This window comes from Panthera leo, chromosome B1 (assembly GCF_018350215.1).
Source record: "Panthera leo isolate Ple1 chromosome B1, P.leo_Ple1_pat1.1, whole genome shotgun sequence".
Taxonomy (NCBI): domain Eukaryota; kingdom Metazoa; phylum Chordata; class Mammalia; order Carnivora; family Felidae; genus Panthera; species Panthera leo.
This window is the reverse complement of record NC_056682.1, coordinates 59,147,582-59,173,311: the sequence shown is the minus strand read 5'-3', so window position 1 is coordinate 59,173,311 and position 25,730 is coordinate 59,147,582. Positions and strand designations below refer to the sequence as shown.

The window sequence follows — 25,730 nt, the reverse complement described above, 5'->3', positions numbered from 1 at the left end:
CAAACCCCTCCACACAATGGACCAGTGCTGATTCAGTAAGTACTTCCTGCTGCTTTTGTAAAAGCTCTTCCCAGTTTTGTTTTGTTTTTTTTTAAGCCACTAGACAGATGATCTCTTTCTCCCCAATTCTAGAGTTTCACAATACATCTTTTTTGTGGACTCAAGAATATACTATACTGCTAATGCCAGAATGTCAATCAATCTAAATTTTCCTAGACCATAAGTTAATAAATTTAAATTCATCTCACTATAACCAGCATCACTTGAAGGAGAAAGACACATAAAATACAGTGCCCTAACTACCCAAAATGCGTGTGGAAATATTTAAGATAAACTGATTTGTACACGAAGGATATCTAATAAAATAATATATAGGACAGAACAATGATTTTTTCTGAGTTGCACAAATTTAACCAAGACACAATGACAACCCTGTAGCACTAAGCTTTTCCAAACTTAATCAATGGTTTTCAGTTCTGTTGCTATACTCTCCTAATCCCTCTAATATCCTTAAATTGTACTATCATTTAACATCTTATTAATAAGAACAAAGAGGGTGGTATATAACACTCAGCATGAAGAGGGATACTAAAACTATAACAAACCAAAAAACGTGAGTCATCCAGTTTTTAGTAAAGGTTATGCAAAAAACACGGGTTACATACTTAGATAAATCACAACACACAGAGGTAAATATACTACAGTAAACATACCCATATTGTGTAAGCAGATATTCCATCATAATGATAGCATAACTAGCATCAAATAGTTGCTAAAATAATACATTTATCTTTTGCTGTATTGTAAACCAAATTCCTACACTGGTGTAAATTTTAAAGCAATTTGCTTATGTTTACCACAGTAAGAAGAGTAGTTTGTATCAAAGACTAAAGGAAGAATAAACTTCTCAACACAGCTTTAACTACCAATTTTCACAGGGTAATCTCAAAAGATGAAGTAAAATGGCACCGTCACCTCTGACCAAATCTACTTAGGTTTAGGCCTGTGTCTATGTATGAAGTGTGAACAGAAGGCCCTGATGATGGTGCGTACTCAAGTTAGAGCACAAGCCATATTAACCAATATCTACATATTCAGATGTCTGTGTTTCAAATCTCCATCTAAATTTGTCTTCATTCACCTAAATCCATTATATTTTGATAGCCACAGATTAAGTAGGCTATGTTCTCACACCAGGATTAGCGAAAACAGTCCAGAAAGCAAAACTCTCAACTGGCCTAACATCACTAAGCTATCTACCCTCAAGATCCTGTTTGTGCCTACATGGAGAAAACCACATAATCCAGTTATAAATATAGCAATGATAGTAAACCTCAGTTTCTGCTACAAATAATATGGCCAGAAATGCAGCAAAAGCAGCTGAAAGAAAAAGCAAAATCACTGTGGTAGGTTGGTAATAAAGACTGTAGTCTTGTAACTGCAGGATATCCTATAAAATGAAAATGTAATTTATAAATCATTTTTAATGCTACCAGAAACCAAAGGAAGGGCAATAGGGGAGTATTTATACAAGACCACCTTCAATAGATTCTTCCAATAAAAGTGAATCTACTGAAGAGAAAAATGGTCACATTAGTTTTTAATGAAAGGCAAGAAAAACATCTCTGTTCATTCACCTGTACAAATATCAATTGCTTAAGTTGAAAAGAAAAATAGTTTGTCAAAGGTGTCACATCCACTGTAAACTGCAGCAGTTGAAGACCTCGATGGGATGAAACTACTTCCCCAGATGACACTTTTCCTGGCCCCTCCACCTTGCCTATAACTGAGTCATGCAAATGGTATGCTGGTAGGCAAGGTGCTATTTATTCAAGTTTTACTCTGAAACTCAAATTATTTCATAACATTCAGAATAGGACTCAACCATAGTTTACTCCAAATTGGGGTATGAAAAAAAGATTTCATAAAGAGAACTCAGCTTTGCAAAAAATAAGATTTGGAAGTGGTGGGGGGAGCAAAACATAAATTTTCCCTAGTATATTTTAATCTTTCTATCTAGGTGTGTGTAGGTATTATCACCGAAGTATCAGATTGTGAGCCAGGAGAATGTGTGATCCTGCTCATCTGCATTCTGTCACTCTGTTCTGCTCCATAGACACTGCTGAGGTCATGCTTAATGGCGAAAAAATTCACTACGTGCCTAAAGGAGAAAGTAGAAAAAGACAGGCAGGCCTGAGGGTGTGATTATCTATTTAAGCATGCAACTGTATTTTAAACATAATTAGACTAATTGCCTCCCAATCTTAGCTGATGCATCTGCACATGCAATTAATTAGAACTGATTTTAAAAGCTCTGTTTGGAATCCTTTGTTCCCCACTTCCTACAAATCAAATTATCAAGGAACAAATTTAATTTTTCAACTTTTATTTTAAGACAGACACAAACTTATGTTAACTAGGTCTGATCGACAAATGTAAGTCATTTAACTAGCAATTATTTTACTCGGAAACTAAAGGCCAATTCAAATTTTTTCATCTATAAAATAATCCCTGGTAAATACAACAATCCTGCAAGACTGCTGTAGAAAAACTGAAATAATCTCATAGGTCTTCATCTAAAATGGGAAGGTACAAAGAGATAAAGTTCCATTTTGCAGAAAAATTGAGAAGTATACTATTAATGCCACTTTTTACCATGTGCTTTATTCTCCACTGCTTTTTCTACCATAAGTCAAATGCAGTTAAGGAATTTTTAAAAGGACAGTAAGACATATGATGTGCTCACTGGGAAAAGGATAAGGACTATAACACAAAGACTCAGACACTGAAACTGGAGATGGGGCTGGGAGCAGGTAACTGGGAGGGATAAAAAGAGACAAACAAAAAAGTGAAGGGCCAAAAAAAAAAAAAAAAAAAAAAGCAACTTTGATAGTTTGGACAGACTGCAGTGCATACTGAAGAGGTGGTCAAACTAGCTCAGGATCTTCTCCCAAGTAAATATTTACTGACTGAATGAACAGTGGATAATCCACAGCAACATTAGGGGTGTGTACCTGATCCAGGGGACAGCAATTAACACAATTAACAGGTCATACAGCCTGGTTAATGTAAGGCAAGACTGAAGTTGGGAGCCAGAGCCTGGAGAATGGGCCTATTTACAGTGACTTTGTAGAATGGCCCCAGAATCATTAATGGATGGAGGAAACGTCCTCTAATTCTACATGGAAAGCAGACTGAGTACCAACACATGATAAAACACAGAATTACCTGTTGGCGAAAAAAATACGAAGATCCATTCCCTTACTGGATGCACACAGGCTAACAATGGGAAAAACAAATTTACAGCAAGCTGACTCCTTGTCAGTAAGCTAAAACACATGCAGGTTTAAGGATAGTAATTGTGAAACATGTGACTGTGACATGTTTCTATGTGCCTACACAGAGACCCTTAAGTGAATTTTACATGTAATGTATGTAGCAATGATTAGATTAGAAAAAATCCATTTCTGATATTAACCAACAGGCTCAGGACGCTCAACAGAATCAACCCACAATTCGGTAGTATTATTTTGCAATGGAAAAAAAACGATATCTGAAGGCTAATTTGAATCTACACTATATCCTATGAGGAAATATTCTCAAGTCACGACACAGCCAAGATTAATAGGTGTTTCCACCCACTCCTTAAACAGTTTTAGGTACAGAAAACAATGTCACTTCTCTTCCAAAGAATATGTTAAGTATAGGAGTTTGCAGAAATATATGAAAAAGACAGGGCTCCTTTCCATGCTCTCATTGTCTGGTGTTCTGGGTACCTTTAAAAATATGAGTACTCAAGCACACTGACACCATCAGTTATAAAGGGTGTGTATTCATTTCCAAAAGCAAAAAACAGAGATACCGCTATAATTTGAAATCATGTTGCTCATCTCTTGCATTGGGAAAAAAAACTGCTTATAGCAAGATTATTTTTTAAATAATTCTACATTTATATTCGTAAAACAAAACAAATATGCAAATATGATACTTTAATATACTCATCTATAAAAATTTTTAGTTCCAACTTAAACATCTGAACAATTGACAATCATTTTTCCATTTGCCATATTTTTTCAACATGAGGTTTGCAGAGTTAAGACCAACATACATCAAGTAACTGATTCACTGATTTGTTAACTAAACAAATTCTTACTGAGGGCCTACTTTGTACCAGGTAGTGTTCTAGCTGCTGGGTATACTGACAGGAATAAATTTAGAGAAAGTCCTGTCCCTCATAGAGCTTCCTGTCTACTGGGCAGTGGGGGGAGGGAACAAAGCAAACAAATTTTTAATTTTAAATGGATATAAGTGGCATAAGCGCTACAAGGAAAAATAAACCTATCAGACTAGAAGATTGGGTATGGTGGTCAGAGAAGACCCTCCCAAGGAAGGGACACTTGAGAAGAAATCAAACTGAAATAAAGAAGCCAGCCATGTTGAACTCTGGGTAAAAGCCGACCTTCCTTCCAGGCTTCACAAAAAGCAGGTACAAATGGCCCCAGGTCTGAGTGGTTTGATGAAGAACAAGAAAACTTGTATGGCTGAAGTAAAATGCATAAGCTTAAAAGATAAAGTGGAGGAAAAGATACGGCTCAGTTATACTGTTTCAATCTAATGGACCATAATCTAAGTTTGAGCAACAGTGTGTCACATCACACATCACACATCACACACATCACACCACACATCTCTAGGAGACACAGGTGGAAGAGGAAGATTAGTTAGGAGACCATTTCAATAGTTAGCTTCAATAGCTTAATCCATACTCTGTAAATGCTTTAACCTGTTAGGTTTTGTGGGGGTTGAGGAGCTACTTCTTAAATTTAATTCTATCTAAAGAAACAGACATAAAGACGTTTGTATATTTTATACTATACATTCCTCTCAGTGACTTTATTAGTTTGAATAAATGAAAACTATTGTTTCAGATAATCTCAGTCGAACAGCCTTAAAATTATGCACAAAACAAGATGACCATCCTCCTATCTTTTATTATAACTACATGAAAGTCATGTAGGAGTGAATAGTTCTTTTGTCCTTAAATAGGCTATTTGAAAAACAGAAGCATACTGTCTTTTATTGTCAATTCATGGTTCACAAAGCCTGTGAGGTTGGCTTTCGTCCTTCAAAAGCTTTTAATGGACAGGTACATTTAAGCCTTATTTTATGGACTGTGAGAAATGGAATGCACTGGGAGCGGTCCACATCTCCCTTTTATGAAAGGAAAAAGATATCAGCAATGCAGAGTGACCTCACCTATAAAGAATGCATCAGTGACATGGAACAAAGGTGGCTTCCTTCGTAAGGAAACACAATCTGTTTCAGAAAACTGCTTCATTACTTTTGAATGATTTAGGGCTGCACAGTCTACTAGAAACAGTTCCAATCCTTAACCCCTATTTATTTTATTAACAAAACTGTTTGTGATACCATTCTTTGTTCAAACCTTAAGGAAAAGTCTAGTGTATTCATTAATCAAACCTGTATACTGTTCAGATTACCTTTGATCCTATGTGTTTGTGCCAAATAAGTATATTTATCAATTGAAGACTGTAAATGATAAATTGCATATCTACAGAACTAAGGACTCTTGGTATGCTGTCCAGAGACTCAAGAACTTGATCAGATGTGGAAAATAAAGGCAATTAACCAATGTTTCAGTATATAAAAGGAAGCCCAGCATTTTCACATTTTAAGGCATGTTGCATTTTCCAGCTTATGAAATTCATTAGAGATTACTTTTTCAAACAACGATATCAATGCAAAGCAAGTTATTTGACAAAAGAGTGAATTCATTCATCGCTAACCTAGATGCGACAAACAGAACACTCACTAAAATAGTAGCTGACTCAAATTCATTAGTTTACTCAAGATCACAAAACATCTTGCTACGTATTTTCCCTCAAGGTCAGATAGTGAAGAATTTGTTTTCTTGAATCAGACATACATTATTCCATATGATCAGCTCTTACAATGATTTCATGACCATTTAAAAGTGATTTTGCTGTCAAACTAAAATTGCTACTATTTTCATCCTAAAGCTAAAGATACATAGTTGTGATCTAATTACTCCCCACCTGTGCAGACTGTATCATCTAGTACATGGCTGCAAACTTGTCAGATGACACTCGACTGACTAGGAAAATTGATATTAAGTGTCAAACCATAAATCAATTTTGGCCTCTATCTTTAACCCACCTATTCTATTCTTTAGCTTAATATCCCAGTATGTCTGGTAAGAGTGCCAAGAAACGGTGACCCTTCATTCCAGACACAGAGAAGAAATGTGTACTGAATGACTGATACATGCATGCACTGAACACAATCTCTATTTTCATACATTCTTAATTTCAACATATATCACTAAACATGAGGCATGTTAAATAAATCCTAAACTGGTCACATGTTAAATAAATCCTAAACTGGTCCAAAAAATCCCAGTTTCAGAAGGGCTGGGTGGCTTACACCATGGCTGTACTTAGACAAACAAGACACTAGCTAATTGCTAATGATGCCCAGATACTGACTTGACCCCACCAAACTGGAATGAGAAAAAAGCCACCAGTGGGGGCTGACAAATTTACATATCAGGTAAATGTGAAAAATAAACTTGCCACTCAGTCCAGGAAATAAAGCTGGGATCACAAAGAGGAAACTTACATAAACCCAGCAACACATACAAATTTACATAATAAGTATTCACCTAGCATTCTTACCCCTTCCACACAAAGCTCTTCATTCACTGCATACCTAAAAACCACAGCGTGACACATATCTAAAGTTACCAAGCCTTCCTGACGTGCTGTTCCCCAAGATAAGCCATTCTCTTTCATCTATAATGAAATGTTAGGTGGACCTACTGTTCCTTATTTGTAGGTATCACATAGCTTAGTCTCCGGAGAGAAGTAAAATAACTGGAGGTATTTCCATGCATTTTAGTTAAATATTTGATACATTAACAATCACAGAAAATCAGCCTTGCACGTATCTGAACTAAAGAGCCTGCAGTTCTTGTCATGTTTCGTATCATAGCTGGCTGGCTTATAATTCAGGAATTGGAAAGAGTCCCTTGGGGCTAATTTATTCTTCTAACTGCCCTTTTTTCTTTTTTCCCTTTCCACTTCATTCTCGAAATTTTAATTTTATTTTGAATGTGCATGTTGCCTCTTATGGGAATTAGAATGTGGAGGTGCTATTGCAAACCACATCATTACCTGTGCTTCCTATCATCCACAGGATTACCTATCCCACAGGAATTACTTGTATATAGATAATCTGCATCAAAACAGAGGCCTTTATTACATGTAATAGTTGCATTCCTAAAGTAAATATGCAAGCAGAGAAATCACAAGATGTTTGGTAAAGATCAACATGACTGTTGGACAGCTAATTCCTATTAGATCCATTTCATTTTCCTCTTTGTCAGAACGATGATGTGCCTAGGGGAAAGGAGATAACAGATCACATATTTTAACTTTTGTAAGGCTTTTGATTCAATTCGGTAGAACATTCTTTCTAATAAAACTAGGAAAACATGATTTCCAGACCACCATAGTGGATGCAACACAAATGTTTCAAGGGCCACCCTCAAGTGAACTGTTATTCAGGATCCAATTACAGCCAAGTTTCATGAGGGTTTACCCAGCGTTTGGGTAATACTTTCATTGCGGACTTAAATAATGGAGAAATGAGGATGATTAAGTGCACCAAAAATATACATGTGGTTAAGCACTCTCTCTTAGGAAGATGTGAATGTGTTCAAATGAACTTTGAGATCCTGGAATGTGAAGAATCTATCATTCCCATCAACATGTGCTTATTGAACTGAACATCTAGTTTTCAACAGTAAAGAACAGAAAAGACCTACAACACAAGAGTCCCTGCTCTCGAGTTACTTATAACTTGGTGCAGGAGACAAAACTAAAACACAATTACTTAGAGAACAATCAAATACCAAATGGGGGGCAGAGGATACTCAAAATAAATATGATAAACAGGTTATATATGTGTTTAAGATCAAACCAATATAATTACAAGTATCTACTAAAGAGACAGCATTTGGGATGGACATTTTTCAGTTTCCATTGATAGCTGCAAATTGCTGCCACCACCATAAGGATTATAGAAACAACAGGAGGCAGTTTAACTAGAAAGGTAGTAAAAACTAACCACTCAAATAAGAGAAGGAAAACAAATTTATATAAAAGAAACTCTGAGGGGGGAGCCTGGGGGCTCAGTCGGTTAAGCGGCCGACTTCAGCTCAGGTCATAATCTCGCAGTTAGGGGTTCAAGCCCTGTGTCAGGCTCTGTGTTGACAGCTCAGAGCCTGGAGCCTGCTTCTGATTCTCCCTCTCTCTCTGCTCTTCCCCCACTTGTGCTCTTTCTCTCTCTCAAAAAATAAACATTAAAAATAATAATAATAAAGAAACTGAGGGTCTAGGCAAAGTATGAATCAGCAATGTAGTGACTTATTTTTAGACACACTGCATCAAGAAGTAAAGACAAGCAGCACGCTCAGGAGGATCATGTGATAGCCTTCCACAGAATGATGATCTATTCAGAACTTTATTACCATGCTAAGAGCTATTCTGGACTTGAACCCGAGCAAGATGAGAAGTTGGAGAGCGTCCAAAATGATTAAAATGTTAGGAAATGAGTCCTAAGAGGACATGTAAAGGAAATGCAGTTATTAGGGCCAGATAAAAGATGGCTAGGGAGGAGGTCTGGCTACATGAAGGCCTGCAAGGTTATGAAGGAGAGCCTACAAGGGAGCACTTCTTTTCCATTAAGGACAGGACTAGAAGAATGTGATTAAATTGCAAGGACAGGGATTTGTATTTGATACAAAAGAAAGAACTTCCTGGCTATGAAGCTTGCAAGGTACAGGAATAAGTTACCAACGAGCTTTTGAAATGTCCTTTTCAAGAGACCTTTTAAATACAGTAGATGACCACCTTCATAAAATCTTCACTCAGTGTCCTTTTTTACCCTTCAAACTCAGGAAGTGAATATTTTAACTATAAATAGAAGCTCCATAAAAAAAAAAAAAAAAAAAAAAAAAATATATATATATATATATATATATATATATACATACAAACTTGCTGAAAGTTGGAACACAGCGAGGCTCTTCACTGTTGTGGCATTTCAAAATTCATCAGAAAGTTATCAGTTACATAAATGCATTCATTTAGCCTGAGATGGCTCTAATCACATAAAAATAACAATTAGTTGCTCTAGATAGGAGATATAAAAATAACCAAAACATGGTTAAATTGACCAGTAATATCTACTTAAGGAACATAATCTTGATGCTGTATTGACGGAGGGGCAGGAAAAGGAGGAAATGGTAAAAATCAGCCACAAAGGAATAAAACACACACATGCATTCTATATCCAACATGGCATTAAAGGACCCATGTGATGGCATAAAAATCCTTCCTAACATTAATTTTTAAAAATGAGAACTGCACTACAAAGCACATCTAGTTTCCCTTACAGAAGTTTTAGAGATCTAAGTCTTTTTAATACTACACCAAAGAACAAAATCAAAGACCAGTATTTTAAATTATTTGAACTATTAGTTTCCCATATCCACAATGAAAGAAGGGAAGAAGGCAGGCAGGCAATGAAAACAGTCACAGATGGTCTAATATATAATGAACCCCACTGGCTGGGTCTCTTATAGGATGAGAGAACAGAAAGAGGTATGAGAGATCATGTTGCTCACCATCTCCTCTCACAGATGAGGCCCAGAGAAGCACATCACACCACAGTTAGTGACAGAACCAGGATTTAAACTGAATAGGTAGCATCATGTGCAGTCACTAAGTGACGATCAGCTTGTCTGCCTAAAGTCTGTCTGTTTAAAAGAGAACAAAATCTCCTCTGGCATTAACCTTGTAAACTTGACTGATTAAATTACCAGACTACACACGCCCGCATGCACGTGCACAAACACACACAGTTTATTTTACAATATAACCGATACAAGGTACTAAAAGTTCTAATTTCTGGGAAGAGAGAAAAACAGAAGGTACTAACATGTATTGAATATCTAACTAGGTCCTAGGCATTTAACATTCTTTATCTCATACAATCCTCACAACCCTGGAAAGCAGATCCTCACCATTTTACAAATGAAGAAATTAGGCTAATGAACTAACATGCCCAGGAGCCACACAGATAACAAAGAATAGAGGAAGGTCTGCCTATTGCTAAATCCCCTGCCTTTCCTACTACATCACATTTTCTCTCCAGCAAAAACCACAGAGCCCACAGAAAGAAGCATTCAGAGGAAGAAATCAATTCCCTTGCATTTCCCCTGAAAATGTTTGAAAGAGCTTCTGTGTTCATTGGCATCTTCCCCATACTGGATGAAACTTTCTTCTATTTCCTGGGCTCACTCACACTGCCCTCAGCTAGGGTGACCATATGGCCTTGTTTGCCCCAGACAGACCCAGTTTACCCCTGTTGACTCTGCAAAATTATCAAAAGCATCCCTTCAAGCTCAAAAGTGTAGACAATAAGTTACATGGTCACCCCACTTAAGCCCCTTACTGCACTCTTTACCCAGGCTTGTCTGACCCCAAAGAAGCTCACTTACCACCATCTTTCCCTTTTAGCATGAAGAATACTGTCCATCAGAACAGGTGTTCTCCAAGTCAGTAAGAATGGGAAAAGCAACATGGTTAGATGATTCCATACCCTTCCAGAGAGCAGAGAACATTTTAAAACATCGACCATCTCTGTCAGGATTTTAGGCAGTGTAACAACTACATGAAGATAATATTCAGGCAGAATACAGGTAGATCAGTCCAGGGAGACGAGGCCCATCAAGCATACTGCCCTCCTTGGAGCTTGATACCAAGTCAGGCTCACTAAACTGTCCTTGCTTTTCTTCTCTGCCTCACATCTAAACTGCCAGATTATCCAACAGTTCCTCTGAAGGCTCCTGTGGCAGAAATAGTGTGGGCTCCTCAGGGATATTAGGGTCTGGTGTCCATGGGTGACTGTAAGAGGCACATTTCACCTCATTGCACCAAGGTGATATGCAGACACCAACCTCAGTTTGCTCTGCATGTTCAATGTCAAAGTGGCCTTTGCTAGAGTAATTATTTCAAAAAATGTCAGGGAAGCAAAGGAACTCAAGCAGTCAAGCCCTCATTTTACAAAAGGAAACTATAGCCTATAGAAGAGAAATCACCAGTGTATAAAGTCAGTCATACAACCAGGACTAGAAACCAGGTCTCCATCATTCTTGCCACCATGTAAGTGATCCCCAACTTCTACACAGCATACGTATTCATGCTCACATATTGAGACCCAACACTTTCTGATATCAGAGTTGGACTTTCTTGGAATATGTAAACATTTCAAGCTGTCACATGATGATGTCTTTCAATCAACACTTGAGTTTCAGCAACATCACTGTCTTTATACAGGTGACCTTTATAGACCTAAGGTTATACAAGTGACCTTTATAGACCTATATAAAGACCTAGGCTCTTTATAGACCTATGGTTGTTAATATCATCTAATATTCTATACTTGTTTATAAAAATGAAGAGAGAAAAAAATGAAAGTAGTAATACCAGCTACATAGCATCATCTACAATGAAATACAGAATGAAAATAATTAGGCAAAAATTAGCAAAAACATCTAGCCTATAGACTTAAGCTCTTTAGCTGTGTTCAACTGTGGAGGAAAAAAGTAAAACCATATGAAATACTAGAAATAATCAAAAGTGTGCTTAAAACATGAGTTTAACAACAGAAAAACTAAGAGATTTGCTAACTAAATGCCACTTTGAATAAGCTGAGCAGATAGAAATGTGTTTGAAATATAATTTCACCACATATAATACTTAACTATCCATTAAAGAACTTTTAACATTCTTTAAATGGTAAGCTGTTATGTAATTAGGAATGTACATATGTTTTTAGCTCTACAGGAATTGTATCTCTTTTTAACAAATCAAATGTTCAACTTTTAAATATTAGTCTTCAAATACTTCTAAAAATTTTAGACAGATGCCAGGGGTACTGGTACCCCACACTGATATTCTTACTCTATTTTGGGGGCAGGGGAGCATCCCTCACATAAATTAAAATTAGATCTGGAACACACAGTAAACTTTAATTTTACTTCTGTATAAATATTTTTCATTGTTTAGGAACACTCACTACATCTTAAAATAATGAAAACCCACTCCTGTTTATTCATTCCAACATTATAAACAATAAACATACATTGTTTCAAAAGGATTTTTTCCTTGCAAAAAATAAGGACTTCTTTATTTCCTCGGGCTAACAGAAAAATGTTCAAACGTGACAGTCCTTGCCTTTCTGCACTATTTTTAATGTAACTTGAAAATTCATTTGCACAGTCTTCTGCTCCCTTTTATCCATGTTTCACAGCTCAGAGAGTCTACTACTTAACTGCCTACTGTCAACCATTTGAAATGGCACCTCCATTCCCTTCCCTGTTACCCCGGAAGAGCCCACTCACACATTTATCTTTAAGATGGCTGTGTTTACAGCTACCCATATGTCACCATTCATGAAGCAATTGCTGCCATCCTCTTGACTAAGCATTGGCAGGCACATACGCTGCAGAGGACTGCAGGACCACAGGAAGGGTGACTGAGGCTCAGAATTTTTCTTTTTAAGGTTACTACTTTCAAAAGACTCTGAAATTTAAAAAAAAAAAAAAAAAAGTGGAGTACACACTCTTTGTGATAAAAGCTTTGGGAGGCTGAGGGGTCTAAGGTTCCACAGTGAGAGGGCCTTACTAGCAAAGGTGTTGCCAAGGGTACTATTTCTATCACAAGTACACCTCACTACCTAGGTTGCTGTGTAAAAGAGGCTTGCCTGACATGGTATCTGATTTGACATCTGAGTTCCTCACTATACTATGTTGCCATACATAATATTTCTATCACAAGTATGCTCACTATACTGTACTATGCATACTACGTCGCTCTGTTAGGGTGGCCCTCATAAAGAATCCTGCTAGAAAGTGAATTACAAAGTCATTTGCCTCTTGACCTTAAAATAAAACATGCTTTTTCATTTTTTGTCTCAGGGTTACTTAAGCCATATTAATGCAATGGAGGGGTGCTTGGGTGGCTCAGTCAGTTAAGCTTCTGACTCAGGTCATCAGCTTTCGGCTAAGGTCATGATCTTGCAATTCATGAGTTCAAGGCCTGCATGGCGCTCTGTGCTGACAGCTTAGAGTCTGGAGCCTGCTTCGGATTCTGTGTCTCCCTCTCTCTCTGCTGCTCCCCCACTAAGCATTCTATCTCTCTCTCAAAAATAAATAAACGTTAATAAAATTTTTTTAATATATTAATACAATGGACTGGAGAGAGTATGGATTAATAAACAGTGAGTGTCTGACTGTGGTGGGGAAAAGCAGGCATTCTTAGGGGCAGAGGAGGAGAGTTAAGGAATGGAGGCATGCAAAGCAGAGCCAGGGACTCTTGGAATGATGAAGTCAAGGTCAGAAATGACAGACTGCACTGCCCCCACCTTTTTTGGACCTATGTTTAACCTTCCACTATTTCTTCCATTTCCCCCTTCCTAGCCACTTGGAAAATGCAGACCATGGTTGTATGAAAGGACAATGCAAGGTGTCTAGAAGGCAGAAGAGTGAATCACAGAAGTTCCATACCAGCAGATGCTAGAACCGGGGGGTGGGGGGGGGTGGGGTGGGGGGGAGATGGAGGCTGAAGCCAGAGAACCAGCAGCAGAGGTGGGGCTTTTCAGAGAGCAGGAAGAACGGCAAGGGCTTGTGACTAAAGCAAAAGTAGACTTTCTCTCATTGTCTTCCCTTTCTCTGTCCAGCCAGCAACAATAGAATAATCTCGCCTTCCCTCCCTCTCTTTCAGTCACCCACAGGAGAAATAAGGGCTGAGGGAAGAGTAATAAAAATGGGGGAAATGGGGAAAGAAACTCCAAGTGGTAGCCAAAGAGAATGAACATTCATCAGGTTATTTCTCACAGGTAAGGGACCAAAATTACTGAGCCCATGTCCTCATTTTATGTAGTTCTACATCCATTTTTGTGATCTTTTCAATTTCTTCTCAGTTATTTGGTTCTTGTTACCCCGAACAGAAATGGTATCACATTCCTCGTGAGGAAGACTGATAATTCTTACAGTAATGATACTAATAATAATATATCCGTTTACATTGATGTTATAATTTTCAAAATGTTTGCACATCAATTCTTGCATTTATCCACAAGGCAACCTATTAATAGGTAGAGAAAGTGTTAACCCGTTTTTACAGATGGTGAGGAGACAGCACGAAGAAAGGGGTTAAGTATAAATAAACTGTTGAGAGAATGGACAGCCAAGAATTCTTAGAAGGTGACTTGAATGCACATCACTCAACCATTCATTCATGCATCCATTCATTCTGTTATGGGTTGAATTGCATCCCCTAAAAAGGTATGTTTAAGTTTTAACCCCCAGTACCTGTGAATGTGACCTTACTTGGAACTAGAGTCTAGCCGATATAATCAAGTTAAAATGAGGTCATGCTAGTTTAGGGCAAGTCCTAATCCAAAGACTGGTGTCTTCGTAAAAAGAGGGAAACTTGGACACAGACACACAGGGAAGAAATGTGAGGATGTAGGCAGAGACTGGAGTGATGCATCTACAAGCCAAGTAACACCCAGGGCTGCCAGAACCACCGGAAGCTGGGAAGAGGCAAGGAAGGATTCTCCCCTGAAAGTTTCAGAAAGAGCATGACTCTGCCAATATCCTGATTTCAGACTCTGGCCTCCAGAACTGTGAGAAAATAAACTTCTGTTGTTCTAAGCCACCCAGTTTGGGGTGATTTGCTATCGCAGCCCTAGAAAACTAAAAACATTCGTTCAACAAACCTCGTTTTGAGTGCATACTATGTGCCAGACACTACAAAGCATTCTGAAAAGCCTAAGATGAACCAAACTCGGCAATCCCTGTCCCCCCACTCCCTGCATGGAGCTTAGGGACCTAAGGTTGCGCAGTCCTGTGCTGAAACAATAAAGCCCAGGGAAGGCAAGCAGCTGGTTGATGGCAGTGTTGGAAGTAGAGGCTACAACCTCTGACCTCCAAACCACACTCCTCCCATGCACCAAGCTAACGGTCTGGTTTCCTGGCCCACTGTCACTGTAAAGGAGTTTCATCTGTCCCTTCAGAGCAACAACCACAATGCATACAGCAAGGACAGTGAGGAGGCAAGAACCCCCACTTCAAAGCTTTCCCTGTCATAAGCCACAAACCAGGACCCAGGAAGAATGTCTGTCACTTAAGTAGAGTGTGGGTAAGAGAAGGAAGCTCTTGGGACCCAATGGGCCTAAGGTGGAATCTTGTCTCTATCATTTTCAAGCTAGGAGATCCAGAACAAGTTATTCAGCCTCTGTCAGCCATCCTTTCCACATCCATAAAATGAGAATGATAGTACATAATGCCTTCTTATACATCAGTGAGAGTAGATATGGAAAGCTATGAAAGATACATCGTCAAACAGAAAACCTCAAATTGCAGAACAGCACATATAATATGATCCTATTTCTATTAATTTTTTTTCTGGGAAAACACACACACACACACACACACACACACACACACACACACAAACCTCTTCTCAGTCATCACTCTTGGAGATTAAGAATAGAGAGATTAGAAACTTACATCCTTTTCTACCATTAAGTTTTTTTACTATGAACATGTATGACCTTAATTTTTAAAACAGGGAGAAAAATACTAGTCATTTACAAAGAACGAAGCATGGTATTTCAATGAGTTGCTCACTTAAGATAGGTGCACTTCTCTGTGTACATATTAAACCTCAATAAAGAGGTGTGATGTTTTTAATGAGGCAGACAGATGTGCTCAGATATGAAGAGGTTTCCCAGACAAAATAATGAACTATCAAGTCATCATATACACAAAACATGAAATTCCATTTATGTAAAAAAGCAAAAAAAAAAAAAAAACTATATGCATACACATACAATTGCATATGAAGAGGTGGAATAATATACACATTTCATAACATTATACATGTACATTGTTGAGTTGTTTTACCACCAGAACTCCCTTTAAAATTCACATTCTTTTTGGGGCGCCTGGGTGGCTTGGTGGGTTGAGTGTCCAACTTCAGCTCAGGTCTTGATCTCACCGTTCATGAGTTCAAGCCCCACATGGGGCTCTCTGCTGACAGCTCAGAGCCTGGAGCCTGCTTCCGATTCTGCCTGCTTCTCTCTCTCTCTCTCTCTCTCTCTCTCTCTCTCTCTCTGCCCCTCCCCCACTTGCAGTCTGCCTCTCTCCCTCTCTCTCTCTCAAAAAATAAACATTAAAAAAATGTTAATTCACATTCTTTTTAAAGACTTTTTATTTTTTTCTATTTTTAATTTTTAATTTTTTTAATGTTTTATTTATTTTCGAGACAGAGAGAGACAGTGCATGAGCAGGGAAGGACAGAGAGAAAGGGAGACACAGAATCTGAAGCAGGCTCCAGGCTCCGAGCTGTCAACACAGACCTGACGTGGGGCTTGAACCCAGGAACCGTGAGATCATGACCTGAGCCGAAGTTGGACGCTCAACTGACTGAGCCACCCAAGTGCCCCTTTTTTTATTTTTAAAATGTTTTATTTATTTTTGAGACAGAGAGAGAGAGAGAGCACGTGTGAGCGACAGAAAACGAGTGGGAGAGGGGCAGATAGTGGGCAACACAGAAGCTGAAGCAGGCTCGGGACTCTGAGCTCTCAGCAGAGAGACCCATGCAGGGCTCGAACTCATGAACCATCAGATCAAGACCTGAAGCTTAACCAACTGAGCCACCCAGAGGCCCCAGAGACTTTTTAAATAAGAATAGTACTTAACCTCAGAGGGTTGTTGTGAGATTTACATGATAATGGTCACATGATACTTTGTGTGATATAAAAAAAAAGTCACTAAGCATTTCTTTTTTTAATTATCAATCAGTATGCACCGCAAACTCCTTCTCCATCCCTGCCTTCTATCTCTGTCCCAAATCTTAGCCTTAAGCCCCAGCCATTGAGCCTAATTTGGGAATAAAGTCAAGTCAGGAACAGGATGAACATGAGAACTGAAGCAGGGGTCAAGAATGAAATGATAAAATAAGTCAAAAACATCTGGAATACACATTGTTGGCAAAAACAAACACATTTTCTATTTTAACTCAGCCATTCAGAAATATCCTAACGTCTCCCTCATCCAATCCACCGAATGAAGGCATCAATTTTTGTGTCACTGGTAGGCTGCCTACTCTAATCCACACTCAATCTGCTCTTTGATCAGACAGTTAATCCAGGGGCCATGAAACAGGAACTTTACTATAGAGACTTATTCTATTTCTTATCCCAAGGTTTGATGCTTTACAATATGCTGCCTTGTTGGCTGTTTCTTGTGTTTTACCTCCCCATAATGTAAACTCTTTTCCAAGAGGAACATGCATTAATGCCACCTCTGTCCTAGGACAGATCATAGCCTAGAATGGAGCTGAAAAAAACTCTCCACAGGTACCTGTTCACTGACTGCAGGTCAAAGATGGCCAATGAGGCAATTCATAGCACTAGCTTCCCAAATCCTAGCTGGAGCCACACTGTAGTCCTTCCTGTCTTTCTCCCCTACCCTTCCTTCAATTCCCTTTCTGGCCTTTGGGTCATGCCTCAACATGCAGTAACATGCACCCTCTCCAGACTCCACTTGCAGAAGAACCTGTAGATAAGCAAGTAGTAATAGTTCTCTCCTCCTGACACTTCCTTCTCTCAACTCTAAAACTTTCTGCGTATCTGGTTTATTGTCACATAAACCTCCTGTCTATTTGTAAAACTATGCCGGGCCACTTGTGCAGCTGAGGAGGGCAGTAGGTACTAAACAACCTCTCAAACTTATTGCACCTTGGAGTAAAGAGCACAGAAGGATTAGACCACTGCAGATCTTTGGGGAAGCCAGGTCTGAAGGGCAGTGGACTGAGGCCACTCAAGGTGCTGACCTTTATGAGTATATCCACAGTTAGTATATTAGTTTTTGCTAGGGCCGCCATAACAAAGTAATACAGATTGGCTGGCTGTAACAGACACTTATTCCCTCAGTTCTGGAGGCTAAAAGACTAAGATCCAGGTGTCAGCAAGGCTGGATTCTTCTGGAAGCCTCTCTCCTTAGCTTGCAGATACCCATTTTCTTTGTGTGTTTTCACACGTCTTCCCTCTGTCTCACTCTGGGTCCTAATCCCCTCTTCTTATAAGAATACCAGTTGGGGCGCCTGGGTGGCGCAGTCGGTTAAGCGTCCGACTTCAGCCAGGTCACGATCTCGCGGTCCGTGAGTTCGAGCCCCGCGTCAGGCTCTGGGCTGATGGCTCGGAGCCTGGAGCCTGTTTCCGATTCTGGTCTCCCTCTCTCTCTGCCCCTCCCCCGTTCATGCTCTGTCTCTCTCTGTCCCAAAAATAAATAAAAAACGTTGAAAAAAAAAAAATTAAAAAAGAATACCAGTAAATATTTAAAAAACATTTTTTTTTTTTTTTTTTTTGAAAAAGGGATTACCTGGTGGCTCAGTTAAGCGACCGACTTCAGCTCAGGTCATGATCTCACAGTCTGTGAGTTTGAGCCCCACATCAGGCTCTGTGTTGACAGCTCGGAGCCTGAAGCCTGCTTTGGATTCTGTGTCTCCCTCTCTCTCTCTGTCCCTCCCCCTCTTGAGCTCGCTCTCTCTCTCTCTCTCTCTCTCACTCAAAAATAAATAAACATTAAAAAAAAAAAAAAGAAGAATCATATTGTGGATTAGGGCCCACCCATATTTTACTTTATTAGGGCCCACTCATTTGACCTTAATTACCTCCTTAAAGTTGCTATTTCCCAAACACAGTCAGATTCTGAGATATTAGGGGATAGGACTTCATCTTATGAATTTGGAGGGGACACAATTCAGCCCATAATAGTCAACAATAAGGGAGAGAAAGGAGTTGTGAGTATAGCTATGGAGAAATGAAAGCATACTTTACACACTTGCAGAAGAAATTTCACCTGTTTCCCCCAAATCTAGAATTCCCTTTCTTCTCTCTCAGTCCTTTGACACCAAGCTCCTATTTCTGTTCTCAGCCCTGATGATCATCTCAGTCCTAATGATTCATTTCCCTAATCTCACATGCAGAGCACTTACTAGCTATACCACTCATCTGGCCCTTGACCCCAGATGGCCTGTGGTGCCTCTTGATGCCTTGTACATTACTATACTTGAGGCCTCATCTCAGTCACTGTCTCTGTCCCTTGCTTAGTTCACACTCAGCTTATATTGGTTCCTCCCAGGAGCCATATAGTTAGTGGGCTGTAGATCAAGGACACTGGAATACTCCTCCCAACCCCTCTTCACCTGCCCAGCCCTCTCTCAACTAATTAATATCATTTTATCCTTAAGATCTCAGCTCAAATGCCTCTTCCTCAAGGAAGCTTTTGAAGACCACACACACACACACACACACACACACACACACAATATTTATCCTGACACTAAACACAGATCCTTCTCCTACCCTCTCCCCTCACTTTGTCATAACACTCACCAAGTTTAATTCCATACTTGCATTGTTATTATGTCATTAATGGGTGTCGTTCAAATTGATACATACTCATAAGTTCGTAAGCAGGACTCTATCTGGTTTATCCATCATTTTCTACCAAGCAGCTAGACCAGTGCCTGGCACACAGTAAGTGCTCAATAAATATTTGTTAGCTAAAGGAAAGAGTAAGTGAAGTGTAAATTAGTGTAAATCACTGGTTATGTGCTCTATTTTTACTAAATAAATTCACTGTGAAACAGAGGCAGTGTGGGGCGCCTGGGTGGCTCAGTCGGTTAAGCGGCCGACTTCGGCTCAGGTCATGATCTCGCGGTCCGTGAGTTCAAGCCCCGCGTCGGGCTCTGTGCTGACAACTCAGAGCCTAGAGCCTGTTTCAGATTCTGTGTCTCCCTCTCTCTGACCCTCCCCCGTTCATGCTCTGTCTCTCTCTGTTTCAAAAATAAATAAACATTAAAAAAAAAAATTTAAAAAAAAGAAACAGAGGCAGTGTGAAATCATTAAGTAGTAATTCCTAGACAGATAGAAAGGTGCACAGATATTAATAGATCTTGAATGAATGGAACCACACATAGAAAGTAGAAATCTAACTGTTCTATTATGTGATAATTCTGCAGAAATTACTTAAACATGTTTTCCATATGTAATTTTCCATAGACATTTATATATTATTTCTCTTCTGCAGGTATTTTTTAGTCCACTTGAACAGATATCTGCAGTCACCCTCTCCCTATGGCTCATTCCACTGCTTGACTTTGGCCTAAAACCAAGAAGAATTCTTTACTTGTGCTAAAGAACTGACAGATTCCCATGGTGACTCCAATCCAACACTTTTTCATTTTCTCCTTCATATTAGGCAGGAAACACTAAAATTCTGGGAACAAGATTTGTGTCACACATTGGAAATGTTCGTATCTGCTGATAACACTCCATCTACCTCGGCTAAACACATGAGGAAGCCACATGGTCACAATCTAATGGAACATAGAACATAACTAATAAACTGAAGCAACATTCCACATGTTATCACTTTCAGCTTTGCGCAACATGTGGAAACAGGCTCATGCACCACTCGGTTGTGTCAGAACATCTAAGAGAGTAGAATGCTTGCTTGGGATTTATTATGGTCACTCACCTCAGGAACGTGTCCAAAAGAGTGCATTACAACCTCCACATGTCTGTACCTTACTGATTTCTTTTTTTAAAAGGAGTGTTTTCTGAGATGTATTTATCTTTCAGGTATTTGGACTATTTATGTAGCCCTGATTCTTTTGAATACTCGAAAGCAAAAGCTACCAGTAACTGCTAATGAGAAATTATTTTAGACTAGAAAAATAAAACTGTTCTTTTTATAAGAATTGCAACAGTTGCATGAACCCAGGTTACTGAATAATTTTGTTTCTTGCTTTGTCCTCTACTTTCTATGCTTCCCCACCCCGCAACGTAACAGACATCATCTTCTGTTTTATGGACTTCAATTATTTTATCCAAGGTGTAAGGCTCAAGTTGAGCAGGGCTTCTTGGTGAATAATTTTTCTCATGCTAAAGAAGAAACATGAAGCAAATTAGGAAATCATGGAAGCCAGAAAAATAACAGCAACATCATCAAAATCTGAAAAAAAAGTTTACCCAAGAAAAGTGAAGCTCAATATGGGAAGTTTAGCAGTTGAACTAAATGAACACTACAGCATTACATAGTCAATCTCCATTATTAGAAAGAAAACTTAAAATGCAAAGCATGTTAAGTTAAATGCTTGAGCCCTTTTCTTAAATTCCGTTTTATCAGTAACCAAACATTCAGTGCATTCCTCACAACAGGTAAGGCAATGTGTCAACAACTAAGATGCTTCCACCCATAGCCAGAAGCTACAATCTCTCCAGTCCAATTAAGAAGGAAACAAAATCTCTCCAAAAGAAGCAAATCCACTCTCTCATTAAGCTGAGCAGACCAGGGTCAGGTGTCTCAGAAATAATCAACTTGATCACTGGTTCTGAGGCTAAAATATTAATGACCATATACATTAACCAATGCACCAGGAAACTCCATAAAGGAAATCTAAGAAAAGTACTATAAGCAGACCAAGTTCACAACACACAGTCTTCTAACCCAAAGTTCTCACTATCTTCAAAAAAAATTAAATATAAATCAAAAGAAGCTGGATAGCCTAGTAATGAAACTGTTTCCTAGTAATTAAGACACCTTCCTATTTTACATCTAGTGATAGAAACACGTTGTATCATTTTAAAAGATGAGCCTGAGAAGAAAGTGAGGGAATGGTTGTAGCTGTCTGACACTCACATCTGTGAATTAATACCATCTAACGCCATCCCAATAGGCTGTTCCAACACTAAATAAGTCAGTTTTGAGTGTTTACCAAGAATATTTGAGAAAGAAATATATATTCTCATCCAAATTAAGTGTTCTTTAAAAATATATTTTATCAGTTTGGCCAATCATTAGAATTGTTTCTTCCGACAAAAATGAAATTGTTTTAATTATCTGATGCCCATAGCTACTTTTTATTTTTACAAAAATGAGAAAAACATGTCTTACTTGGAATGCCATTACCCATAACATAATATAGATTTATTCAGAATACCTTACGTTCTAGGAATTTAAAATGTGGTAACTGTCCAAATATTTACCTTCATTTAAAATTATTTCAGCCCAAACCCAAAACCCCAAGAAAAATCATTCTGATGGAAACATTTCTTTTCACTCCCTATGAAACCCAACATAAAGCTAGATTCTCTGTTACACTGTAGTCCTAAATGACATTTCGTTGCTACAGCAACGAAACTCTGCTACCTGTGGCCATGATTTGTTAAGAATTCCTCCAACCAGTAAATTCTGTGCTGTGCATTCATAAAACCAAAAGAATGGCTCGAATGGCCCAATGCAACATACAAATTAAGGTTTAATTTCCTATTATGATCCACCCACACACATATTTACAACATATATCATATACGTATACATCCATACATGATTATGGTTTCCCCAACTCCATAAAAAAGGAAAAATCATACCAAATTTCCATTTTAACGTGAGCACCAAAAAACTGCTTTGTTTTAGGTTTCAGTGAATAATTGCTACCTGTTTCCCAAAATTTATCTTAAAAGGTAATAGCGGCTATCTGGAGAGAATTTAAAAAACAAAAATTTGTTATCTGTATCCACTCTCATTCCAAAAGGAAAAAAAAAAAGAATGCCGAGGCACAATTTCCTATCTGTTCCAGTAAGTGTGGCTTCCTTAGCAGCGAACTGATTTAGCAAATCTCAAGCTGAAGCATAAAGAAAGAAAATGTAGCTGTCACCACCTTGATTCACCAAACTGCTTCTGCAGGCTACTCACCCTCACCGGGGGGCTCCAGGCTTGCACCCGTGGCTGCTGTCCGCCCTGGGAGCTCTGCAAATCTTTTGAGCTACAATTAGCCACAGTGCTGCTCTGAGCCCTTAATGCATTTGTGCAGTTGGTCCCACTGCCCCCACCAGGGCCAGGTTTCCAAGGCCTCTGCTTGATGCCATCCAGAAGTCTGACCAGCAGGATGTTACTTGGAAGCTCCTCAACACCCGAGCCAACAAGAGTCCTGCACTCTGGACATCTGAGTTCATTTCGGGAACCTACAATCCCCAGCAAACATCGTTTGCAAAACGTGTGCTGGCAAGGCAAGACCTTTGCGGAAGCATCAAGCCGCTCTAGACACACAGGACACTCCAGAAGATCCAACAAGGCAGATTCATCCATCTTTATCTCGTCTACTGAGAAAAGGCTTCAGAAATGTTCACAGTCGTGCGCATCCCTGAAAGTGATTCATGTAACATCCATTTCAGACTTCGCTCTGGAGTAATGGGGGAGGGGGAGGAGAGAAGACAGAAAATTAGCATTGTTACTTGGGAGAGACGTTTCACAGCGGAGCCCCGAGAACCAAAAAAGTACACAAAAGTGCTTCCTCTGAATAGTGCAGCTTTGCTTTGGAATGTGGTTCCTGAACTCCAAAGTCAACAGCTAAACACAAAGTGGGCTTTTTAAACAATTCGAAACGAATCCCTAAAGATATGTAGGAGTTCACTGGGCAGAAACGGCTGTATCAAGCACTGTATGGGATTCCTGTAATGAAACGGGATTTAGGAAATGCAACAAACAGCGTAACTTCTTCAGCTCTCAAAGTGATACTGGCTGCCTTAATAAAGTCCTCCTCAACTCATACGAGAAGCTGAACAGAAGCAACTCAAAGTTTCCTCTACCTGAAAGTATTTTTAAAGCCAACAAAGTTCCCAATCTTGAAGCCACTTTAGTGCTTAAGAAACCATGCCTCATGTGATCGCCTGTGGTAAATGATCCCAATATTAAATACATATGTTTCTTCACCGGTCTTAAAAATAGAACTGCTTAATCTTGCCCAACCAAAATGAGCCGAAGGTTGACAATTCTGAGGGACACAACTAAAGATTCGCTTGCAAGCAGCTGAACTAGAAAAAGCACCCTTCGGGGGCAGCGGTTGACAAACTCTGAAACGGATCTCTGGCCAGCCCGTCCTAACCCCATTCAGAAAAAGCTGGCAAAATTATCACCAAAAGAATCTGACAATGGAATGCTGGGCTGAACACTGTGAGCGTCATAGGAAAATGGGGCCATTCGGGAAAAAAAGCATTTAAAGCGGTGCCTGCGCCGCTCCCCCCCCCCCCCCCCCCCCCCCCACCTCCGAAGTAAGTGCAAATGGGAGTGCCTGGGAGAAAGAGGGCAACAAGATGTGGATGTTCTTGACGGAGTCGGGGGAGCGGGGAGCCCCTGAGCCCCTCTCCCACGCCGCCGAGCACAGGTACTCCGCGACCCGCAGGGAGGCGCGGCGGCCGCTCGCCGCGGACACACCCCGGAGCCAGGTGTCGCCGACCCGCGGCAGGGGAGGGTCCCGCGCTGGGGCTGCGGCCCGGCGGCTGCCGGAACGGGGATCTCCTTCAGCAGCCTCCTCTCCGCCACCCTTCGGGTCAGGCCGGGCACACAAATCCCCCCGAACGACTGCTGGAAGTTTTCAAGGACTTAAAAATAAATTCGAAGCCTTAAGTTGCGAAAGTCAGCCCCACGAAGTGCCACCGGGAAACGTCTGTGACGCCGCAGAGATGAGGCGGGAGTCCCCAGAGAGACCGAGCCTCCGGGAGGGCAGGGAGTGCTGGGCTGCGCCCCCCGGGAGACCGCGGCACCGAGCCCGGGCAGCTTCCTGCCGGGAGAAGGCGGCGAGGCCGCGCCGCCGTCCCGGCTCCGGGGCGGAGGGGCAGACGGACAGCCCAGCGCCCCGACCACCGCCTCCTCGGCCGCGAGCGTCTGCCCGTGCCGGCTCCCCCCGCGCGGCCCCGCGCCCTACCTCGCGCCTCGGCTCCTCCTCTTTGTTCGCGGCCCCGCAGCGGCGGCGGAGACCGATGCAGATGCGGCCCCGCCGCGCCCGCCGCGCGCAGTGTCTCTGACGCCGCGGCGGCACCCGGAGACTCCTCTCTGCCGCCCCCCTCACGCGCGCACACACACACACACACGCCGCCGCCGCCTCCCACTTTCCCAGCCAAGGAGGGCGGAGGAAGAGGAGGAGGAGGAGGAGGAGGAGGCCGAGCCGCAGCGGGCGCCCGGGGCGCGAGGGGGCGGCCCCGCACCACAGCGCCTCCCCCCGGAGCGGGCGCGGCACCTCCGGGAACCGCGGGGCCGGCGCAGCCTCCCTCCGGGCGCTGAGGTACCTGCGCGCGGTCCCCGCCCGCCCCCGGGGGCGCGATGGGGGCGGCGGCCTGAGGGGGCGCTGCGAGGGCCGCGAGTCCAGGAAGCGGGGTCCCCGAGAGCGAGTGAGAGGGATGGTTTAGGGGCACGCGCCTTTCCCTGAGGAAAACACGCCCGAGAAGATGAAGCAACCGGAGGGGGCGAGCTTTGGGAGTGGCGACGGAGTGGACAAGGAAGGCGCCACGGGGCAGGGACCGGCCGCGTCCTCCTCCTGCCCAGCGGTGCCCGGCGGCCCGGGACGGACGACTCGGGGCGGGACCCGCCGGGGCGCGGGAGGGGCCGGGGCCGGGGCCGCGGAAAGGGCGGGAGCGGCCCTGGCGGGAACTGATCCCACTTTTCCTCTGCGTCTGTTCTCCCGGCCCTCCGGACACACTTGGGA

General features: G+C 41.1%; 1 protein-coding gene across 3 annotated transcripts in view; it reads right to left on the bottom strand.

Moving 5' to 3' along the window:
• Nucleotides 1-25,112, bottom strand: part of SH3RF1 (SH3 domain containing ring finger 1) — a 179,807-nt gene extending 154,695 nt beyond the window's left edge. Inside the window, exons 1-2 of one of the 3 annotated variants that reach the window (XM_042935114.1) lie at nt 24,954-25,112; nt 22,946-23,432 (exon numbers count right to left, since the gene is read on the bottom strand). In XM_042935114.1, the coding sequence (XP_042791048.1) occupies nt 22,946-23,338 (393 nt within the window). In that variant the 5' untranslated portion in view covers nt 23,339-23,432; nt 24,954-25,112. Of the gene's footprint in view, nt 1-22,945; nt 23,433-23,838; nt 24,106-24,463; nt 24,551-24,953 lie in introns of those variants that run through there. The other 2 variants (XM_042935113.1, XM_042935115.1) reach the window with 2 other exon arrangements.
• Nucleotides 25,113-25,730: the final 618 nt, after the last annotated feature.